Source organism: Oratosquilla oratoria, chromosome 6 (genome assembly GCF_046742065.1).
Source record: "Oratosquilla oratoria isolate Oo_2021 chromosome 6, ASM4674206v1, whole genome shotgun sequence".
NCBI classification, from domain to species: domain Eukaryota; kingdom Metazoa; phylum Arthropoda; class Malacostraca; order Stomatopoda; family Squillidae; genus Oratosquilla; species Oratosquilla oratoria.
In genome coordinates this window covers 67,856,852-67,877,839 of record NC_134782.1, presented here as the reverse complement: position 1 = coordinate 67,877,839, position 20,988 = coordinate 67,856,852, and the positions used below count along the sequence as shown (strand labels likewise).

The 20,988-nt window shown below is 39.9% G+C and overlaps 1 protein-coding gene across 4 annotated transcripts in view; it reads left to right on the top strand.

Moving 5' to 3' along the window:
- The window catches only part of LOC143026562 (WD repeat-containing protein 13-like), a 44,229-nt gene extending 24,480 nt beyond the window's left edge, over positions 1-19,749 (top strand). For all 4 annotated transcript variants that reach the window (XM_076187168.1, XM_076187166.1, XM_076187167.1 and 1 more), the window contains 6 exons: positions 400-553; positions 1,261-1,427; positions 6,367-6,510; positions 8,296-8,474; positions 15,358-15,476; positions 17,117-19,749. In XM_076187168.1, coding sequence (XP_076043283.1) covers positions 400-553; positions 1,261-1,427; positions 6,367-6,510; positions 8,296-8,474; positions 15,358-15,476; positions 17,117-17,304 — 951 coding nt within the window. In that variant the 3' untranslated portion in view covers positions 17,305-19,749. The remainder of the gene's footprint in view (positions 1-399; positions 554-1,260; positions 1,428-6,366; positions 6,511-8,295; positions 8,475-15,357; positions 15,477-17,116) is intronic.
- The last annotated feature ends 1,239 nt before the right edge of the window (positions 19,750-20,988 follow it).

The window sequence follows — 20,988 nt, the reverse complement described above, 5'->3', positions numbered from 1 at the left end:
ATGAAAATATCCCACTGTCGGAGAAAGTAAACGGATAAAGAATAGAATTAACTGTATATTTTGACCACTCTCTGTGGTCCTCTTCAGCAAATAGTTGTATAACTAATATAATACATCAAAAGGACAATGGTCATCAAATTGTTTAACATTAGCAATTAAAAATCTTTTACCCAATGTAGATGACCTGGAAGACAGCAATCATTACCAAGGCAGAGTTACTTGAGCCACCTTCTCATGTTCCCTTTGTATCAACTATATACCTCTTGTACACCATGTAACTATCTGCTGAAGAGGACCACAGAGAGGGCTCAAAATATACAGTTAATTCTATTCTTCAACTGTTTACTTGTGGCATTAAACTGAACCAGTCATGTATCTTTCTTTTATCACTCTATTCAGCATGCTGACTGTGTTACCATGGTCAAGTTTGGACACAATGATGCAGGATTACTAGCATGTGCCTCCTTAGATGGCACTCTGTCCATCTGCCAGGTCAACCAAGGGCAGCCACGTGTCACTCACACACTCCGCAAGCACACAGCAGGAGTAACAGGTATATGAATATGTTGTTCTGCCTTGATGAAAAATTATATGTACAAAAACCTTGTTAAATGTGTACGAAAACCTTATTACTTTCTTAACGTGATTGCGCACTACATATATACATATACCAAAAGGCCTTTTCCTCCTTACAAGGGGATGGACAAGTAAAATCAGGCACCCACCCAAAAGCCAATTAATTATCATCTCAGCACCTTGTGGATGAAGGGGGAGCCCTGTCCCCACTCAACAATTTGTCTGCTCAGAGTGGGTGGGTGGGTCTCACCATGTAATAAAGCTGCAGGAGGTAAACCAGCTATGGCTGTTGGGCCCTGCTGTGGATGTACTGTGTCTTTCTGCATTGCCTCTGACCTAGGGGCAGGCTGGGGCTTTCATCCACAAGAAGCTAAAATAAAAGGGGGAAAATGTGTGAAAGGCGGATGCATGCCTTGGCTGGCTACCTCCCTTATAAGAGAGAAAAGGCATTTTGGTATATATGTAGATAGATATAATCACTAGCTCTGGATCATTTAGAAACTGCTGGAAAAGTATTGTTGCCATTAAAGCGAATGCCCAGTTTTATTATTGTTTAACCCCCTCCCTTACATGGGGGAAGAAGCCTATTGATATAAATATATAGATAGGTTTAGTTACTTATCTATTATTCAATTGTATTTTATTTATTTATTTATTTATTCATCTTTTTTATTCTTTCCTCAGCCTTTGATTGGTCTTTTACTAATGATCTCTTGGTATCTGGAAGTTATGATGGCCACATTTGCCTTTGGGAGACTGGCACTGGCGAGTGCCTCCGCGCTGTCCCAGACCAGTCAGGTGCTCAAGTACTGTCATGTCTCTTCCACCCACTGAACAGTAACTGGATAGTTGTATCCTTTGTTTTGAACGTAATAAGTTTTGTTGTGTGTATGTTTATGCCTTGACTTCTTAGCTTTACAGAGAGCAGGATACCTAGTTCCATCACACCATCACACTTTAGCCACCTTTTATGACCTGCATGGGAGACTTGGTGGCAAAATTCTTTCTTACCCCTACCATAGAGAACAGAGGTGAAAAGAAAACTCAAAGAAATGGTACAGAACAGTTTTAAGCAAGAACAGCATAATGGAGGGATAGTTGGAATAAAAAAGTAGTATCATTCCTCTAGTAGATTTTCTCTAAAATAAACAAAATAAGGATGGTGGATGGGAGTGGAAATGGTACATGCCTTTGACTTGGCTACCCCCCTTATAAAGGGGAAGAAGCCCTTGTTATATAGTCAATAGATCATTATGATAGTGGGACAAAGGAAATCATGGGGGTCATGTACTATAGTAAGAACTAGTGACTTGGGTGAGTAGTACAGGCTGGTTCAACTGTTCATCATGGGGATCGGTGCCACCTGCGTAAAGCTGATGGCCATGGGTAGTTGCTGCTGTTTGGCAAAACTTATAATACATAATCTCAAGCACTCATCTGCCTGTGGCCCTGATAACATAAGCAACATCCACCTAAAACACATTGGACCACAAGGTATACTTGCACTCACAAACATTGCAAACTACAGCTATTCACACAACACTATACCTGACATCTGGAAGCATGGTAAAATAATCACCTTTCAAAAAACGAACAAAGTCCAAACAATACCAACATCGAACCGCCCAATCACACTTCTCTGAACCCACTCTAAAGTCATTGAAAGCCTAATAAATAAACTAGTCACACCAAATATTCCCCTTGCTGACTCACAACACGGTTTTAGACCACTACACTCCACAAACACTCTTCTGATAAACCTCGCACCAAGAGTTTTCGATGGTATCAATTCAGATAGGCCCCACCACAGAACACTTCTCATAACATTAGACATTAGTAAAGCTTTTGATGCTATCCCCCGCCACAACCTAACAAATATAATATATAACACAGACATGCACAATAATACCAAAAGATGGCTGTCCAAATATCTGGCAAGTAGAAACGCCATGTATCATATAATGGCCAATCAACGCATACTAGAAACTCTAAGAACGGAGTACCATAGGGCTCAGTTCTATCCCCCACACTGTTTAATCTATACATGCATGACTTACCCACACCAGACAACTCAGAAATACAAATCTCTTCCTACGCAGATGACATAACAATCACATGCACACATCGTAACACAGACAAAGCTGCAGAAATAATCCAGCCATACCTTGATACACTCAACACATGGTTCATCACAAACAGACTCAAAATAGCTCCAACCAAATCTACAGCAACACTTCTCACCAACTGGACAATAGAACACAAATACATACCTCATCTCTACATCAACAACACTCTAATACCACACACAAACACACCGAAAATTCTTGGTGTAACATACGATACATCCATGTCTTTCAAACAACACCTCACAAACATAAAAAACAAATGCACACCTAGACTTAACGCACTTAAGTCAATCACAGGAACAACATTTGGACAAAACAAAGAAACTAATATAACAATATACAAACAATGCATACGCTCAGTGATGAATTATGCGAGTCCTGCATGGGCTCCTAATCTCAGTGAGACACACCACAACACCCTTCAAATCATACAAAACAAAGCCCTAAAAACAATTACAGGCTGCACAATTACATCACCTACAGACCATTTACACCATGAAACAAAAGTCCTCAAAGTCAAGGACCACCTCGACATGAGAGGCACACAAACACTTGCTGCAGCCACCACAAACACATCACACCCGCTACACTACATAGCAGAACACCCACACACACCAAGAAACATTAAAACTACACCCAAAGACCTTTATTACGCACAGATACTCTCTTCTCTTCCTCCACAACCACCAAATACCAGCCTCCGGAAACATATTCATAATCATATCACTCACCGCTCCATTAACACACTGAAAGACAACACACTGCTGCATGCCAGACCCCCTGATATCCACCCTTCTGAATCCTCTCTCCCACGAAAGGACAGAGTCCACTTGGCCAGACTGCGATGCGGTCACCACCCAGCACTTCTAAGCTACCAGAAGAGGCTGGACGACCGTGTTGTGAACAGCTGCCCAGGATGTAACACTTCACCCCATACCATACAACACATAATGGAAGACTGCATTATACACAATCATGCACGCAAACAACACAACATACACTCTATAAAGGATTTGTGGGAAAACCCAGTTTCGGCTGTGGCCTTCCTTGGGGAGACGGGACTGCTCGGACAGACAGTCTAGGGAACGACAACAACAACAACAAACGACAACAACAACAACAACAACTGTTCATCATTCTCAGCATTTTGTAATGCATGTTTTGAAGTGACATAGTGAAATACATAAAGCCAGTCCATTGGCATTGCATAGTTACCAAGATAGTTGTAACCTTTCTGTTGTTTAGGGGTTTTCCCCTCAGTGAAGTCAGTAGCAGTGAGAGGGTTAAACAACAATTATTTTATGTGTTTACGTCATGTTGCTTGTGTAGCTTTAAGATGCATTTTTCTTCATCAACCTCTTCTACACCAGGTGGCATTTTTTACTTGTGTTTCTTTAAGGAAGATATGTTTATGTTTATCTACCTCTACCTTTAAGCAACAAGTTTTAAGGAGTTTTAATACTTGGGTGTGAATGTGGTGGGAAAGGGAGGAGTGGAGGTGGAGGTAGAATGTAGATTGAGAGAAGCAAGTAAATGCTTTGGGAATTAAAAAGAATAATGAGAAATAGACATTTGAGAGTGGATGCTAAGAGGAGATTGTATGAAGGAGTGATTGTGCTGACAGCACTGTATGGGCCAGAAATGTGGAACATTAGAGAGGAAGAGTTGTGTTTGAGATGAAATGCCTGAGAAGTATGGTAGGGGTTACTAGGCTGGATAGATTGAGAAATGAGGTGAGGAGGAAAATGGGGCTGGAAAGGGAGTTGGGAGATAAGGTTGATGAAAGAGTATTAGGATGGTTTGGACACATAGAAAGAATGAGTTAAGAAAGATTAATAAAAGATGTGTGGAAGGAGTGAACATGATGTGGTGTCAATGGATGGATGGAGTAAAAGGGGCATTGGGAAAGAGGGGGATGTCTGTTGAGGAAGGAAAGGAGAAGACAGAAGATAGGGATGAGTGGAGAATGATTGTGTATGGATGACACTGATGCATGAAAGGTTGGGGGAAGGGGGGGTGAGGGAGTGTGTGTAAACAATATTTTGATGCAGCACGAAGGGATTTCTCCCCGTCTTCTCTTTTTCTGCATGAGGGGACAGAGAAGGGGGGTTGCCAATTAAATGAAGCAGCCTTGTTGTGGATGTGCTGTGTCTTGCTACATTGCTTCTGATCCAGAGCAGTGGGCAAGATACAGGGATTACCCAACATCCAGGAGGAGCCAAGAAAAAGAGAGAGGGAGGAGTGGTGAATGGGAGTGGAGTATGTGGGAATGAAATGGGTGGGTGTGGATTTATGGCTTTGACTTTGGCTACCTCCCTTGTAAGGGGGGAAAAAGCCCCTGGTATATGTATGTTTAATAGTGTAGCATGAGGTATATAACATAATAGTTTAATGTAATTATAAAGATAGTTTTAAGTATTTGGTTTCACATGTGGCAGGAAATGGAGGAGTTGGGGTGGAGGTAAATTGTAGATTGGGAGAAGCATGTAGATGTCTTGGGGGATTAAAAAGTGTCATGAGAAATAGGCCCTTGAGAATAGATGCAAAGAGATTATATGAAGGGGTGATTGTGCTGATGACATTGCATGGGGCAGAGACTAGGAGTTTGAGAGATACAGAAATGAGAGGTTTGAATGTATTTGAGATGAAGTGTCTGATAACTATGGTAGGGGTTACAAGGTTGGATAGAGTGAGAAATGAGGTGAGGGTGAGATGGAGAGTAGGGGTGGAAAAGGAGATGGCAGAGAGGGCTGATGAAAGAGTATTGGGATGGTTTGGACACATGGAAAGAACGAGTGATGAAAGATTAGTAAGAGATGTGGAAGGCAGAGGTGAATGGAGTGAACTTGAGGGGACGACTGAGGATGAGATGGATGGATGGAGTGAAAGGGGCTTTAAGCAAGAAGGGAGTGTCTGTTGAACAAGGAAAGGAGTAGGCAGGGGATAGGGGTGAGTGGAGAATGGCTGTATGTGGATGATACTTTAATGCAGTATAAAGGGAGAGGAAGAGTGGTTGTGAGTAAATGATATTTTGATACAACACAAAGGAATTTCTCCCTATCTATCTCTCTCTTTTTTATGAGGGGATGGTGGGGGGGGGGCACCAATGAAGTGAAGCAGCCTTGTTGCTACATTGCTTCTGACCCCAAGCTGTGAGCAGGAGACAGGGATGAACCTCTATCCACAAGGAACCTAGATGAGAGAGAAATAAGTGTGGTGGATGGGAGTGGGTGCATGCCTTTGACTTGGCTACCTCTCATAGAAGGGGAGGAGACCCTGGGTAGATAGATAGACCTCTTCTTTACCAGATGGCATTTTCCCCTCATATTTTGGCTGAGGATTTGCTTTATTCCCCATGTCAACAAAAGGGGTTTGGTATAGACTTGCTTATTCCCTTTTACAGGAGGTAGCCCTTGCCCGTTTGGTATGGCAATGACCTGGTTATTTTATTTTTCTCCCTGATATCTCCAAAATGTGTGTGTGTGTGTGTGTGTTTTTTTCTTTTCTTTCTTTTCTTCTCTCTCTCTCTCCTTCCTATGTGGACTATGTTGTGTTGTTTATATTTGAGTCTTTGTTATTTGAAACCATGTCTTTATTATTGGTACCCAGTCATATTTGGTAGAAGAAATAATAAAATGAAGAGTTTTCCTTAACGGCAGTTCAGGCTGGCAGTAGCCGAGGTTTGGTGCAGGTCCTCAATGTATCCACAGGCCATTACCCAAGGGGAGGAACAAGTAAAGTTGGAGGCCAGGTCACGGCTCTCAGTTTTGATGTTGGTGGTACGATCCTCTGGGTTGGAGATGATCGGGTCAGTAGTTAAACTGTTGTTTAGTAATAAGGGGAATATTGTAGTTAAGCAGACTGTTTTCTGCAAGTGAGGAGGCCAGATGGATGTTGGTTTGAATCCTACTAATAAGAGAACCAATGCCTGATGGCAATTAGGATAAAGGTATATAAAAATAATAAACAAATAAATTTATATCACAACTTTAGAATTTCTTAAGCATGTCAGTAGCCTGGAAGAAACTACGTTAGTTGTAAAATGTTGTTCCTTGAATTTCCTTTTCAACTGGACATCAGTTCAGATCATAATTGTTGATCCTATGCAAAGTGAGAGACATCTAAATAGTAAGTCTGCACTTTCCAGATGATGATCTATTACATTGCTCATGTTTGGTACATACAGGTAGTCGTCGACTTACGACCGAGTTTGGTTCCGACAGACAGGTCATAAGTCGATCTGGACGCAAGTCGGTCTTTACATATATATACAGTATATATTACCCTTTAAATATTTTTGTTACTGTATATATATATTGTATATTATATTTAGCATACTGAAATAATCTTAGCATCTTTGAACTATGTTGTATAGTATTTCTTAACCTTTTTATAATTTTATCTGATTTTCTTTGGAAAACGTAGCCTAGGCATAAGCATACTGAATAAAATCCTATCATCTTTAACCTATGATATCTAATACTGTACGAGTATTTTCTAACCTTTTTATTATTTTACCATCAGACTTTCTTTAAGAAACGTATGCATACTGAATAAAATCTTATTATCTTTGAGCTACGCTGTTTAATATTCATTAACTTTTTTATAATTTTCATTAGGAAACGTAGCCTAGGCCTACGCATACTGAATAAAGTCCTGTTATCTTTGACCTACAAATACTTTTTTGTTGGTTACAATAAAATCATTGCAAGGCAAAATTCGGACTTTTTTTTTTATTTCAAAACACATTCTTTTCGTTTACGTACTGTACCGAAAATATTGTTATCGACAACAGACTAGGCATAAACAAAGTTTACCGTTACATTTTATTAATCGCAAAACATAAAAATACAAAATGCTGTACCGAACATATTGTTATCTCGACAACAGACGCATAATAAAGTTTTACTGTTACATTTGATTAATTGCAAAACATATAAAAATACAAAATGCAAGGCAAAATTAGGATTTTTTTTATTTCAAAACACATTCTTTCCGTTTACGTACTGTACCGAACATACTGTTATCGACAAACTAGCCTAGGCATAAAAAAATATTGTTACCTTTTATTAATTGCAAAACATATAGAATACAAAATGCAATGCAAAATTAGGTAAGATTTTACTTCAAACAAAAAATTGAAAGAATATTTAGCTGGCTGGGATGCTGACGCTGTCGGCAGCCTGCCAAAACTATCGTACTAGCGTCTCGCGGCGTGCGGAGTAATTGTTCTGCGCTGCCAGACATAACATTGCAATTCTATTACTCTATTAAATGTTAGATATCATTGCACTATCTCGTGGTTGTAAAGTCGATCAGTCGTAAGTCGCATAGGTTGTAAGTCGACGACTACCTGTACATCCTACCCTAATTCTTAAGGGAATTTTAACATGTGACATAAAAAAATAATTATATTTTTTCTCTATTAATTATATTTTTCTTTTGATTGGGGTAAGTTGGAAAGGGTCAAAATCTTGCAGATTCAGTTTGCTTATGATATATACCAAATGCCATATTCTCTTTATAAAGTTTGGGGGAGGGGGGGCAAGTCAAAGCATCCATTGATAAAAATTATACTGTCTGTACCCACCAGGGTGTCATCCAGTCCTTCCTTTTCGACCTTGGCAGTGGAGGCCTTCGGAAAGGTAAACGAATTGTTGTAAATGAGGGATCACCTGTTACATGCCTGTCAGCACGTACCTGGGCCAACCGGGAAGCACGGGACCCCATGTTGCTCGTCAGCTGTGCCTGCAATGCCCTCGTTCTGTACAGGTGAAATCTTGGGTTGACCATTTATGTGCTTATGCTTAGGATTGTGTATTGATGATGCTGTGATGCATGGATGTAGGTGAGGGGATGGGGGAGTATGAATGATATTTTGGTGCAGCCTGAAGGGATTTCTCCCCATCTTCTCTTTTTCTGCATGAGGGGACAGAGAGGGAGGGTTGCCAATTAGATAAAATGGCCTTGCTGTTGATGTGCTGTGTCTTGCTACATTGCTTCTGACTCAGGGCAGTAGGCAAGATGCAGAGACAACCTGTCATCCAGGCGGAGCCAAGATAGGAGGGAGGGAGGGGAGTGGAGTATGTGGGGATGAAGTGGGTGGGAGGGGATTTTATGCCTTTGTTTTTGGCTACCTTAAGCCATTGGTATATCTATGTATGTATGTATGCTTAGGATTGTAATTGGTAGTTATGGCATCAGGTATTAATTTCATTCTGTAGGTAATGGCTGCTAACACTCAAAACTGTGGTCATTTGATAAGTTTGAGAGTTATCAGAGTTTGTTGGAATGATGGTCAGGTATCCATTGTCAAGGATGGTCAGTATACACATACCAAAGAACCCTTCCCTCTTGGAAGGAAGATGGCCAAATCTAAGCTTATATTCACAATATAAACAAATTCCCATTCAGTCACCCTTTCCACCTCAATATCTTGATGATGAAGGGACACTCTGTTCCTAGCCACACTGCTTGGGTTGAAAGCAATGTAGTAAGACACAGCTCTTTGATGAGGATGCTGACAACCAGAGCTGAGACAAGAATGACCACTCATCCATTATGTGCTCAGATGGGAGGGATGTTCAGAGGAGTTTAGTATGGAAGAGCTGGGTCGTTACTTGTGGCAAAGGTCGAGGGGATGGCAGTTTGAACCCTGCCAATGGTGAAGTTGAACCAAGGACATGGTTCATTAAATTCCACACTACAAAGTCTTCTGTAAGGGGCACTATCCTAGTCTCCTGATAGGGGGAATTCATCATCATGATATAGGCATACTTTTGACTCAGCCACCCATTATATAAGGGGGAAAGGACCTCTGGTGTATGTATATATATATATATATATATATATTCGTAAATAGCTGGAGTCCAGGAACCATTATTATGGGAGAAAGCATACGCTGGACTCGACGTTCGTCAATTTATTCCGACGTTTCGAACCCTGTCCGGGGTTCGTCTTCAGGGTAATACAGTGGTAGCAATGGAAATGTACATAAATAAGAGGAATTTGGTACACTGGGACAGGTCTCCACAGTAACCGTTACAATCCGACGCAGTTAAACCAAATCAAAAACACAAATGAGAAACAAATATAAATAAAACTATAAAATAACAGGTGCAATACTTCCTTGAAAACATTCACCGAGTTTACCATAGAAAAATATGTATATATATATATAAAGAAAATATAGTGAAAGTTGTAAGGATTCACCCCGCTACCGATGGGTCGCACCACTGTGCACTCCCGTGGAACAAATGTCCCGCGTAGCATGTATATCACGAATAAAAGAAATTGGAACAAGAACACACAATCCATCAATATCATAAACATACAAAAAGGGGAAAGTACACATTGAAATAAATAAGAAAAGCAGTATGAAAAAATGCCCCCCAAGATTGGGCATAAAAGCTGTACGACGTGGCATGCCACAACGGTACGCGGAACAAAAGTCATGTAACGCATGCCACCACCGTTAGTAAATTTCATAAATAAATAAAATTACATACATAAAAATGAAAATAAAATGGAATGATACAAAACACATCAAGAAACACACTACCGTCATGTCGAAACAAAAACAAATAAAACACACAACATAAACATATTAAGAAGTAAGCTTCTTCTCCAGCCTATCCTTCGCCCCCTTATAAATTGGGTTTAAAGTGATGCACCTATTGACACTATTATCATCACTTGACCAAGCTTCCAAGAATAACCTGGTGCTTTTTCCACTACCTCCGTATTTCACTTCCGCGTTTTGCCAGTCCATTTCGTGTCCCGTTTCCTCGCAGTGTCTTGAGACGGCCGAACTCATGTCCTTTCTACTAACAGCCCTCTGGTGTTCTATCAGTCTTGTCGCCAATTTCTTGCTCGTTTCCCCAACATAATGTGTCTCGCAGTCCTTGCACCTAATATCGTAAACCACCCCTATTCGGTCCGTTTGGCTCACAGTGTCCTTAATTTTGGTCAGGGCCCTATGTAGAGTGTTCCTCGGTTTGTGTGGTGGTTTACGATATTAGGTGCACAGTGGTGCGACCCATCGGTAGCGGGGTGAATCCTTACAACTTTCACTATATTTTCTTTATATATATATACATATTTTTCTATGGTAAACTCGGTGAATGTTTTCAAGGAAGTATTGCACCTGTTATTTTATAGTTTTATTTATATTTGTTTCTCATTTGTGTTTTTGATTTGGTTTAACTGCGTCGGATTGTAACGGTTACTGTGGAGACCTGTCCCAGTGTACCAAATTCCTCTTATTTATGTACATTTCCATTGCTACCACTGTATTACCCTGAAGACGAACCCCGGACAGGGTTCGAAACGTCGGAATAAATTGACGAACGTCGAGTCCAGCGTATGCTTTCTCCCATAATATATATATATATATATATATATATATATACACACACACACACACATATATATATATATAAAAGAAAATAAAGAATCAAATAAACAACATAAAGTACTAAGTGTAGTGACTGGCTGCACTAAAACCCCACCAATAGAATATTTATGCTCGGAAGCTAAAATGCTTCCCAGAGTATCAGATGAGAATGAGGTACACATTTCTGTGCAATAGCCTTTCAACTCCCCAACTCACATTACACGAGTACAGCCCATCAAAGTATGTAAAAACATCAGTAGTGGTCTGCTCAAACTTTTCAATAACTTGCCTTCAGTGCCCCACAATATTATACAAAGACACATACTATATACTATCTATATGCCAAGGGTTTTTTCCCCCTTACAAAAGAGGCAGCCAAGTCAGAAGGCATTTATGCACTCCCACCCACCACCCTTTCCTCCCTCTCATCTTAGCTCCTCATGGATGACAGATCATCCCTGCATCTTGCCCACTGCCCTGGGTCAGAAGCAATGTAGCAAGACACAGCACAGCTGCTTCATTTAATTGGCAACCCCCTCTCAGATGGGGAGAAATCCCTTTGGGCTATGCCAAAATGTCTTTCACACAACCACTCACACCCCCACCCACCCCACCCCACCCCACCCCCAATCCTTGCATCACAGTATCATCTATATGCAAACATCCTCCATTAACCCTTATCCCTTCCTTGCTCAGTAGACATTCCCCCTCTTCCTCAATGCCCGTCACCCCGTCTATCCTCAAATATTATATACGTACTTATATATATTATAATACATACCAAGCACTCCACAATAGACTGCCAAATTCTCTACTTTACCAAATTCCATCAGACATCAGCCCAAAAGGAAAAATAATCCCAAGAAAAATAAGATAAAAAAAAAGTATATTTTTAGCTAGTACGATCACTGAACTGCATTGATAAGTAGATATTAATAGTTCAACAGTATTTGATAATGTTTATGTTGCTGTTTATAGTCCATTTCAAAGAAATAGTTTAGATGAATTTGAAATGGAATTATGGTATAGCTCCCATGTCACATCTTGTGTAGGTTTTCTAGGTTGAGAACAACAACCTACTTGTTGTACATGGAATGAAAAATTAGCAAAAAAAAAAGTACAAAAAGCAGAGGGTGATGAAGTGAACTTTTGTAGAAGACTGAGAATAAGATGGATGGGGTGAAGGGGGCTGTGAGCAAAATGGGAATGTCTAGTGAATAGGGAAGGTGGAAGGCAAAGAATAGGTGTGAGTGGAGAATGGTTGTGAATGGACTATAATTTCATAAGGAATGAAGGGATTTTTCCTTGTCCTTTTTACATGAGGGAACAAGGAGGGAGGGTTGCTGGGTAAATGAAGTGGCTGGGCCTGCTGTAGGTATGCTGTTTCACTGCATTGCTTCTGACCCAGGCAGTGGGTGGAGGACAGGATGAACCTTCATCCATAAGGAGCTAAGATTAAATGGAAATGAATGGGTTATGGATGGGTGCGTGTCTTGGCTGACTACCTCCCTTATAACGGTGAAGAACCTTTTTTTTTTTTTTTTTTTTTTTTTTCTTTTTTTTTTTTCTCTCTCTCTCTCTCTCTCTCTCCCCCCTTATAAGGGAGGTAGCCAAAAAACAAAGGCATAAAAACCACTCCCAGCCATTCCATCCTATCATACTCCACTCCCCTCAACCCTCTTCCCTCCTTATCTTGGCACCTCCTGGATGACGAGTCATTCCTGCATTTCACCCACTACCCTGGGTCAGAAGCAGTGCTGCAAGACACAGCACATCCACAGCAAGGCCACTTCAATAAATTGGCGACCCCCTCTACATCCCCTCATGCAGAAAAGGAGAAAACGGAGAAATCCATTCGGGCTGCATCAAATTATTTCTCACACATACTCCCTCAACCCCGACCCCCCACCAATTTCACCTCATGCAGCACAGCATCATCCATATACAACTATTCTCCATTCACTCCTGTCTTCTCTCCTTCTTTCCCATACTTCTTTAACAGACATGCCCCTTTTACCCCATCCATCCATCTCATCCTCAGTCACCCTCTCCTGTTCGCTCCATCCACCTCTGCCTTCCACACCTCTTTTACTAGTCTTTACTCACTCATTCTTTCCATGTGTCCAAACCATCCCAATACTCTTTCATCAACCCTATTTCCCAACTCCCTTTCCACTCCCATTCTCCTCATTTCTCACTCTGTCCAGCCTAGTAACCCCTATCATATGTCTCAGACACCTCATCTCAAACACATTCAAATTCCTTGTCTCTTATGTTCCACGTTTCTGCCCCATACAGTGCTGTTGGCACAATCACTCCTAAAGGAGTGCAAAGAAGAACTAACAGACAAAATACACATCTTAATAAACAGCTCACTCAAAGAAGGAAAGATACCCGAGGACTGGAAAAACGCTAACATTGTACCAATACACAAAGGAGGAAACAAAGAAGAACCCACCAACTATAGGCCAGTATCGCTAACAAGCACCATTGCCAAAATTTGTGAGAAAATAATCAAGAATAGATGGGTAAAACATCTGGAAGACAATGACATATTAAACCCAAGACAATTCGGATTCAGACAAGGAAGATCATGCTCCACAAACTTAATATGCTTTTACTCAAGACTAATAGACATAGTGCAAGAAAGAAATGGATGGGCTGATTGTGCATTCCTAGACTTGCAAAAAGCCTTTGACAAAGTACCACACAGAAAACTACTAAAAAAACTGGAACACATAGGAGGAATACAGGGAAACCTACTAAAATGGATAGAGGACTTTCTGACTGGTAGAAAGATGAGAGTAGTGCTCAGAGAAAAATATTCAGACTGGAAAGAGGTGATCAGTGGAGTACCGCAAGGATCTGTGCTGGCACCAATAATGTTTGCTATCTATATGAATGACATGGATGAGGACGTGAACTGCTACATGAGCTTCTTTGCCGATGACGCCAAACTGCTAAGGAAAATAGAAACTGATGAGGACTGTGAAGCACTGCAAGAAGACCTAAATAGGGTATGGAACTGGAGTCAGAAATGGGAAGTGGACTTTAATACTAAGAAGTGTAGCATAATGGAGTTTGGAAAAAGCAAAAACAGAATATCAGGAAAATATACAATTGGAACCAAAGAAGTAAAGAAAGTAGGATCCGAAAAAGATTTGGGAGTAATTATCACGAACGACTTGTCCTATGATATACAGATTAACAAAATTGTTGGGGAGACTTACAACTTGCTAAGATCAATAAAAGTGGCGTTTACATACTTGGACGAAGACATGATGAAAAAAATATTGGTTACATTGATAAGGCCTAGATTAGAGTATGCAGCGACATTGTGGTCCCCCAGTACCAAAAAGAATATAAAGAAAATAGAAAGAATCCAAAGAGCAGCTACAAAAATGGCACCTGCACTTGCAAACCTATCATACGAAGAGAGATTGGCTAAACTGGAGTTACCGACACTGGAGCAAAGAAGAGAGAGAGGTGACCTATTGACCATCTACAGAATCATGAAAGGCACAGAGGTACTCGATAGTGAGAACTTACTTAACTGGGACAAAAGAAACACAAGAGGACATGGAAAGAAAATAAAAAAACATAGCTATAGAAGAGAACTGAAGAAAAACAGTTTTCCTCATAGAGTTTTGGACACTTGGAACAAACTGGACAATGAAATAGTATGCGCAAAAACCATTCATGAGTTTAAAAACAAACTAGACACTGCAAGATACAAAGGCGGGACAACACGAGCATAGCTCCCCTTCCCGCAAAATACAACTAGGTAAATACAACTAGGTAAATACAATCTCTTCTTAGCATCCATTCCCAAATGTCTAATTCTCATTACACTTTTTAATCCACCAAGGCATTTACTTGCTTCTCTCAATCTACATTCCACCTCCACTCCTCCCTTTCCTGCCATTTTTGCACCCAAGTACCTAAAACTATCCACTTCCTACAGTCTCTCTCCCTGAACAACTCACTTCCAATCTGCTGCCACTTTCTCCCCTTGTATATCTCATCACCTTACATTTACCCACATTTATCTTCAACTTCCTTCTTTCGCATACCTTCCCAAACACTGTCACCAACTTCCCCAATCCCTCCTCTGATCCTGCTGCAAGTGCAGTGTTGTCTGCAAACAACGGTTTATAGATGGGGTATATATATATACATATACATATGTGTTACAAATTTTGTGAAGAATTATTTGGATCATATCTCAGAAAGCTTTGCTAATACAATTTCTACTTACAGAGTAATTGATAAAGAAGGAGGCCTTCGTCTAAGAAGGAAGTTTAATGTTCGGCACTCAAGCCATCCAGTAAGGTCTACATTTTGTCCATTAATGTCTTTCCGACAGGGTGCTTGCATTGGTGAGTGTTGTATTGTCTGTTACCTCTCTTGTAAGGGGGAAAAGCCCTTGGTGTATACATACATCCATACATATATTTTTCTTTTTCGCATCCGACCTAGATATGGGCCAAAAGGTCTCCTGTCGGCATGCTCCGCCTTTGTAATCCTTTGTAATACCAAAGGCTTTTTCCCCCCCTTACAAGGGAGGTAGCCAAAAAAAAAAAAGGCATAAAAATAATTCCCACCCATTCCATCCCTAAATACACTCCACTCCCCTCCACCCTCTACACTCCCTTTTATCTTGGCACCTCCTGGATGACAGGTCATCCCTGCATCTTGTCCACTGCCCTGGGTCAGAGGCAGTGTCACAAGACACAGCACATCCACAGCAAGGCTGCTTCATTAATCGGTGGCCCCCCCTCTCCGTCCCCTCATGCAGAAAAGGAGAAGACGGGGACAAATCCCTTAGGGCTGTGTCAAATTTTTCTTACACATACTACCTCACCCCCCATCCATTCCACCTCATGCATCACAACATCATCCATATACAACTGTTCTCCATTCACCTGTCTTCTGTCCTCTCCTATCCTTCCTCAACAGACATTCCCTTTTTCCCCAAAGCCCCCTTCACCCCATCCATCCATCTCATCCTAGGTTGCCCCCTCATGTTCACTCCCCCCACATCTGCCTTCCATACCTCCTTCACTAGTCCTTCTTCACTCATTCCCTCCACATGTCCAAACCATCCCAACACTCTCTCATCCACCCCATCTTCCAACTCCCTTACCACCCCCCATTCCCCTTCCCACCTCCCCACTTCCCACTCTATCCAGCCCAGCATCCCCTATCACACTTCTCAGACACCTCATCTCAAACACATTCAAACTCCTTCTCTCTTCCTCTTATGTTCCATGCTTCTGCCCCACACAATGCTGCCAGCACAATCACTCCTTCATACAACCTCCTCCCAGCATCCACTCCCAAATGTCCATTCCTCATTACACCTTTCAATCCACCAAGGCATCTACCCGCTTCCCTCAATCTACACTCCACCCCCTCCCACCACATTCACACCCAAGCACCTAAAACCATCCACTTCCCCCAGTCACTCTCCCCCAATGCTCACCTCCAGTCCACTTTCACCCCTTGTACATCTCATCTCCTTACTTTTACCCACATTTATCTTCAACTCTCTTCCCTCACACACACTCCCAAACTCCATCACCAACCAACCCTCCCCAATCCTGCCAAAAGCGCAGTGTCGTCCGCAAACGACATCCAGCCCACCCCCACCCCTCTCCACCTTCCCTAAATATCTCCAACCCCCCTCCCACCACCCTGCACCACCATGTACAAGTTGAACAGCCAGGGCGACACAACACATCCCTGACAAAGTCCCACCCCCACCTCGAACCACTCACCCCCTCCACTTCCAATCCCGACACACACTCCTTGGTGTATAGATAGATGTTAATATTTTACTCATTTTTGTAAAACTTCATTCAGTAGATATACACACTTTTAAAGTGATAGCAACTGATAAGCAGCAGATCCTAATTGTAATGTCAGACATCCGTAGTAGATGCCATACTAATAATGTATGAAAATTTCTTTATTTTTAGAGGTTTAATTCTTATTTTTGTCTCCATAATTCTTGCAGTTAGTGGTTCAGAAGACTGTGGTGTTTGTTTCCTAGATGTTGAACGGGACACGCGACCACTCATAAACAAACTACAGGGCCATGCTTCGCCAGTTATAGGAGTTGCATTTAACTATGATGAATCCCTCTTGGCCACCTCAGATGCAACAGGGCTGGTCATTGTCTGGAAGAGAAAACAAGAAAGGTAGTGGGAACAAAAGAACCTAAGCTTGGAGACTGGAGAAGTTGGTTAGACGTACAACGCATCGAGTAGACAGTAATCAGTTTATGCTAGCACGTTTTACTCTAATTTTAATGTGATTAATCCCTTCTGTACTAAATGTTACTTGTCTTTTTAATCTGACTGCCATCAGGCAATTTCATTCAATAGTGGCATTCTTGTAGAAGAATGCTCAGAGAGGCTGCAGGCAATGTAATAGAGACAGATGTGGTTCGTCATATCTCATCTACCATTCACCCGTCATATGCCAGGATTGACCATCGACAATTGGGATTTACATGAGCATAAATAAAAATAGATTACCCAATTGTTTGAACTGTTCCTTACCAGAAGGATGCCACAAAGCTGAATGAAATAACCTGCTAGAAGCCAGAATAAAAAGAATACTCTTCAGTACAAAAGGCGTTAATTCAGATAGGTTACTCCTCTTTCCACACTGGAAGGGGGTAACAAAATCTGAAAGAAATAACCTAGCAGGAACCAGACTAAAAGGATGAATACCCTTGCATACCGAATTGGTTGTGATATTAGTTGGATAGGCAGTACATAAAAGAAAGAGGTAAAGTTGAAGGAAAGGAAACAAAGCTAACAAAGGAAGTGTTCAACACTGGTCATGATAATATTACAAGACCAGCAGTAGTGGAAGGTGACATTCCGTGGTTGATTAAGAGAGGTGCCCATAGAATAGGCAAGTTAATCCCAAATAGGATGATCTGAGAAGTAAACGGAGAATAGAATATTTAGAGGTGATGGTTATAGTCTTAACTTAGATTCAGATGGAGGAGTGTGAGAGAACAATTGATAAACCAAGATTTGAATCTAGGTTGGTGCTTCATTGAAATATTGGGCTATACTTAAAGAGGTAGAAGTGCCTTTAATTTTGATTGAATATGGTTTTGCTGTAACCCTGTCCACAAACAGTGTCTCCAGATACAAGCAAGAAATATATTCAATGGCAGACTTACCCTCTTGGCAAAAAAAAAAAGAAAACAAAGTATTCGTGTTTGTCTACAAAGGCAGTGAGTCCAATACTAAACAGATGTCTTGGTTGTGTCTGCAGACACTGTATATTTGAGTGGATGGAGCTAGCAAGAACTTACAAAGAAGAGGGGCACAGGAATGCTGTATGAGAAACCTGTTATGTGAATTTGGCTCTGATGTTTGAGATACCTGATGATTATAATCTAAGATTTGTAAAGATATGAAAATTTAATTATATTTCTGACCAAGAAGTAAATATACGAGATGTTTCCACTGTGACCAAGATGTATACATGAGTAGCTATGTGGGGTAAGAATGGGAAAAATGTGTATATTTTGTTTACAAAAAAGAAAAGGAAAAAAAAAGTGAAACTGATGTATGTATATCCTGCCAATTTGATTTAAGAAATATTGAACCACTTATTGAACATTGCATTGCTTGGTCACTTTATAGGAATACAGTGATAAAAGGCTCTTATACCCCCCTTGCCTGAACCATTTAATTTCACTTTACCCGTTCAAAACAAATACATACTTTGTAAATCTATACTGGCTTGTGCCACATGAATTAAGGAAGCTTTGGTCCTGGATGTAAGAATTTCAAGTACTGTAATCAAAACTGGTGTCTCAGATGAATGAAAATATTTGCCATTAAATATAACAAAATTGTAAAATAACATGTTTGAATGGGTTAATCAGGTATATGTAGGTTGACGAAGTTACACGTGATATGTTTGCTGACAATATTTGCTCCAAGAATCTCAAAGGTAGATAGACAAATTACTTACATATGTCTGATACTCGTATGCCTTTCATACAATAAATAAATAGCCATTTGTTTTAACACACTTATAGGGCAAAGAGGATTTATAGCATTATTTTTATTTATTTATTTTTCATCTTTTTTCCATTTAGTTTTTTTAAGGTATGGAAATCTCATAGGTTTTAGTGGGACATTAGTTTATAACATTAGCAAGGTTTTATTGACATCATTATATAAAGTATAGGTTTATTGTTACAGAAAAGAGATCTAATGCTGACTACATTTGTTAAGGTTACATTAATCATGTCAATGTGCTTGAATTATATATGTTGTTGATGTTTGTGAGTCTTTAATTTATAATTTTCTCTTCACAGTGTTCCTAACCTCTACCTTAGTGGTAACTATGTTTTTAATTCATACTGTTGAGAAAATAAGACTCCAGGTTTTGGAACAAGTCTGAACAGGAGTCCATAATAAAATTTATTAAGAAAAATTAAGAAAAAAATATATATGAAAGGGAGAAAAAAGGGGAACCATGAACCAATTTTCAAAACATGAAAAAGTACTTATGTGCCTAATTATTATAGGAACATTTATTTTGATATTGAAAACATGGATTCACCACATGTGCATAAATTCTTGAATAAAGTTTTTATGGATTTACAAGAAATATGATTTTTTTTTAACCTTGTAATACAAAATTGCAGATGAATTCCTTGTCGCTATCTTCTCCCTGCAATACTAAGTTTGATACATTCAAAGAACTTTTGTTCTTGACACAATTACTATCACCCCACAGTAGGTTTTTGTCTGTCGAAAACTGAACAGTAGTCCACCCTATTGTAGGATGAACATATAAGAATATCTTTTGGTAGATCACTTTATCTTTTATTTTTATTTAACCCATACATCATTGGCCCAATGTGTAGCACAGTTACACGCTGGCATCATTTTTTTTTTCTTCTCCATAATTTGTATTAGATAACATAAAATGAAGGTAGAGCATGAAAAAAGTACTCACAGTTGAATGTATATCTGTGACCATTTGTCAGTCTAGGATGGGTTGAGTGTCTCGCATAAAGATTTTCAAGAAGGGATATATTTTTGGTGATGCATCACTACAGTTAGTTTCCACTGTATTCCATAATTTTCAAGTGCAATACAACTTTGTGCAAATTTTTTTTATCTTGTGCCACTTTTTTCATGAAAATGGTGGTAACGTAATAAATTATTTTTAATACATACATATACCAAAGGCTTTTGCTCCCTTACAAGGGAGGTAGCCTTACATTTAATTATTTCTAATGGTTCTCATTATTCTCTACTTAGCACTTATGTATAAAAAAATGTGAGTTAGATAGATTTTATTTGGCAATGAATCAATGTATATGAAGTGCAAATAATGACAAGAACACATAGTTCGGAATAATGAATGTAAATTACCGAGGATAACACAAAAAGCATGTACGCTTATTTCCATTGTGGTCCTCATCAGATTGTTATTCTACACTAAGTCACACAGACAACATATGTAGGGGGTTAAGGGGACCAGAGACAATCATGAGTAATACCAGTCAGTACACATATGACACATAAACATTGTTATAGATTTGCTAATATTACTAAAATGTTTGTACACATAGGAATATTGAGACAAAAAAATTGAGCACAATCACAAAAAGGAACATCGCATTAAGTAAAGGAACAACAAAATAATGTTAAACTGTAACAAAACAGTATGAGTGAGTACTATATCAGAGTAGTACCATTAATGATATACTGCATTATTCTACAGCTGTATCAACAAGTATGAGTGAGTACTATATCAGAGTAGTACCATTAATGATATACTACAATATTCTACATCTGTATCAACATGTAGTTATAGTGAATGCTACACTGCAGCTAG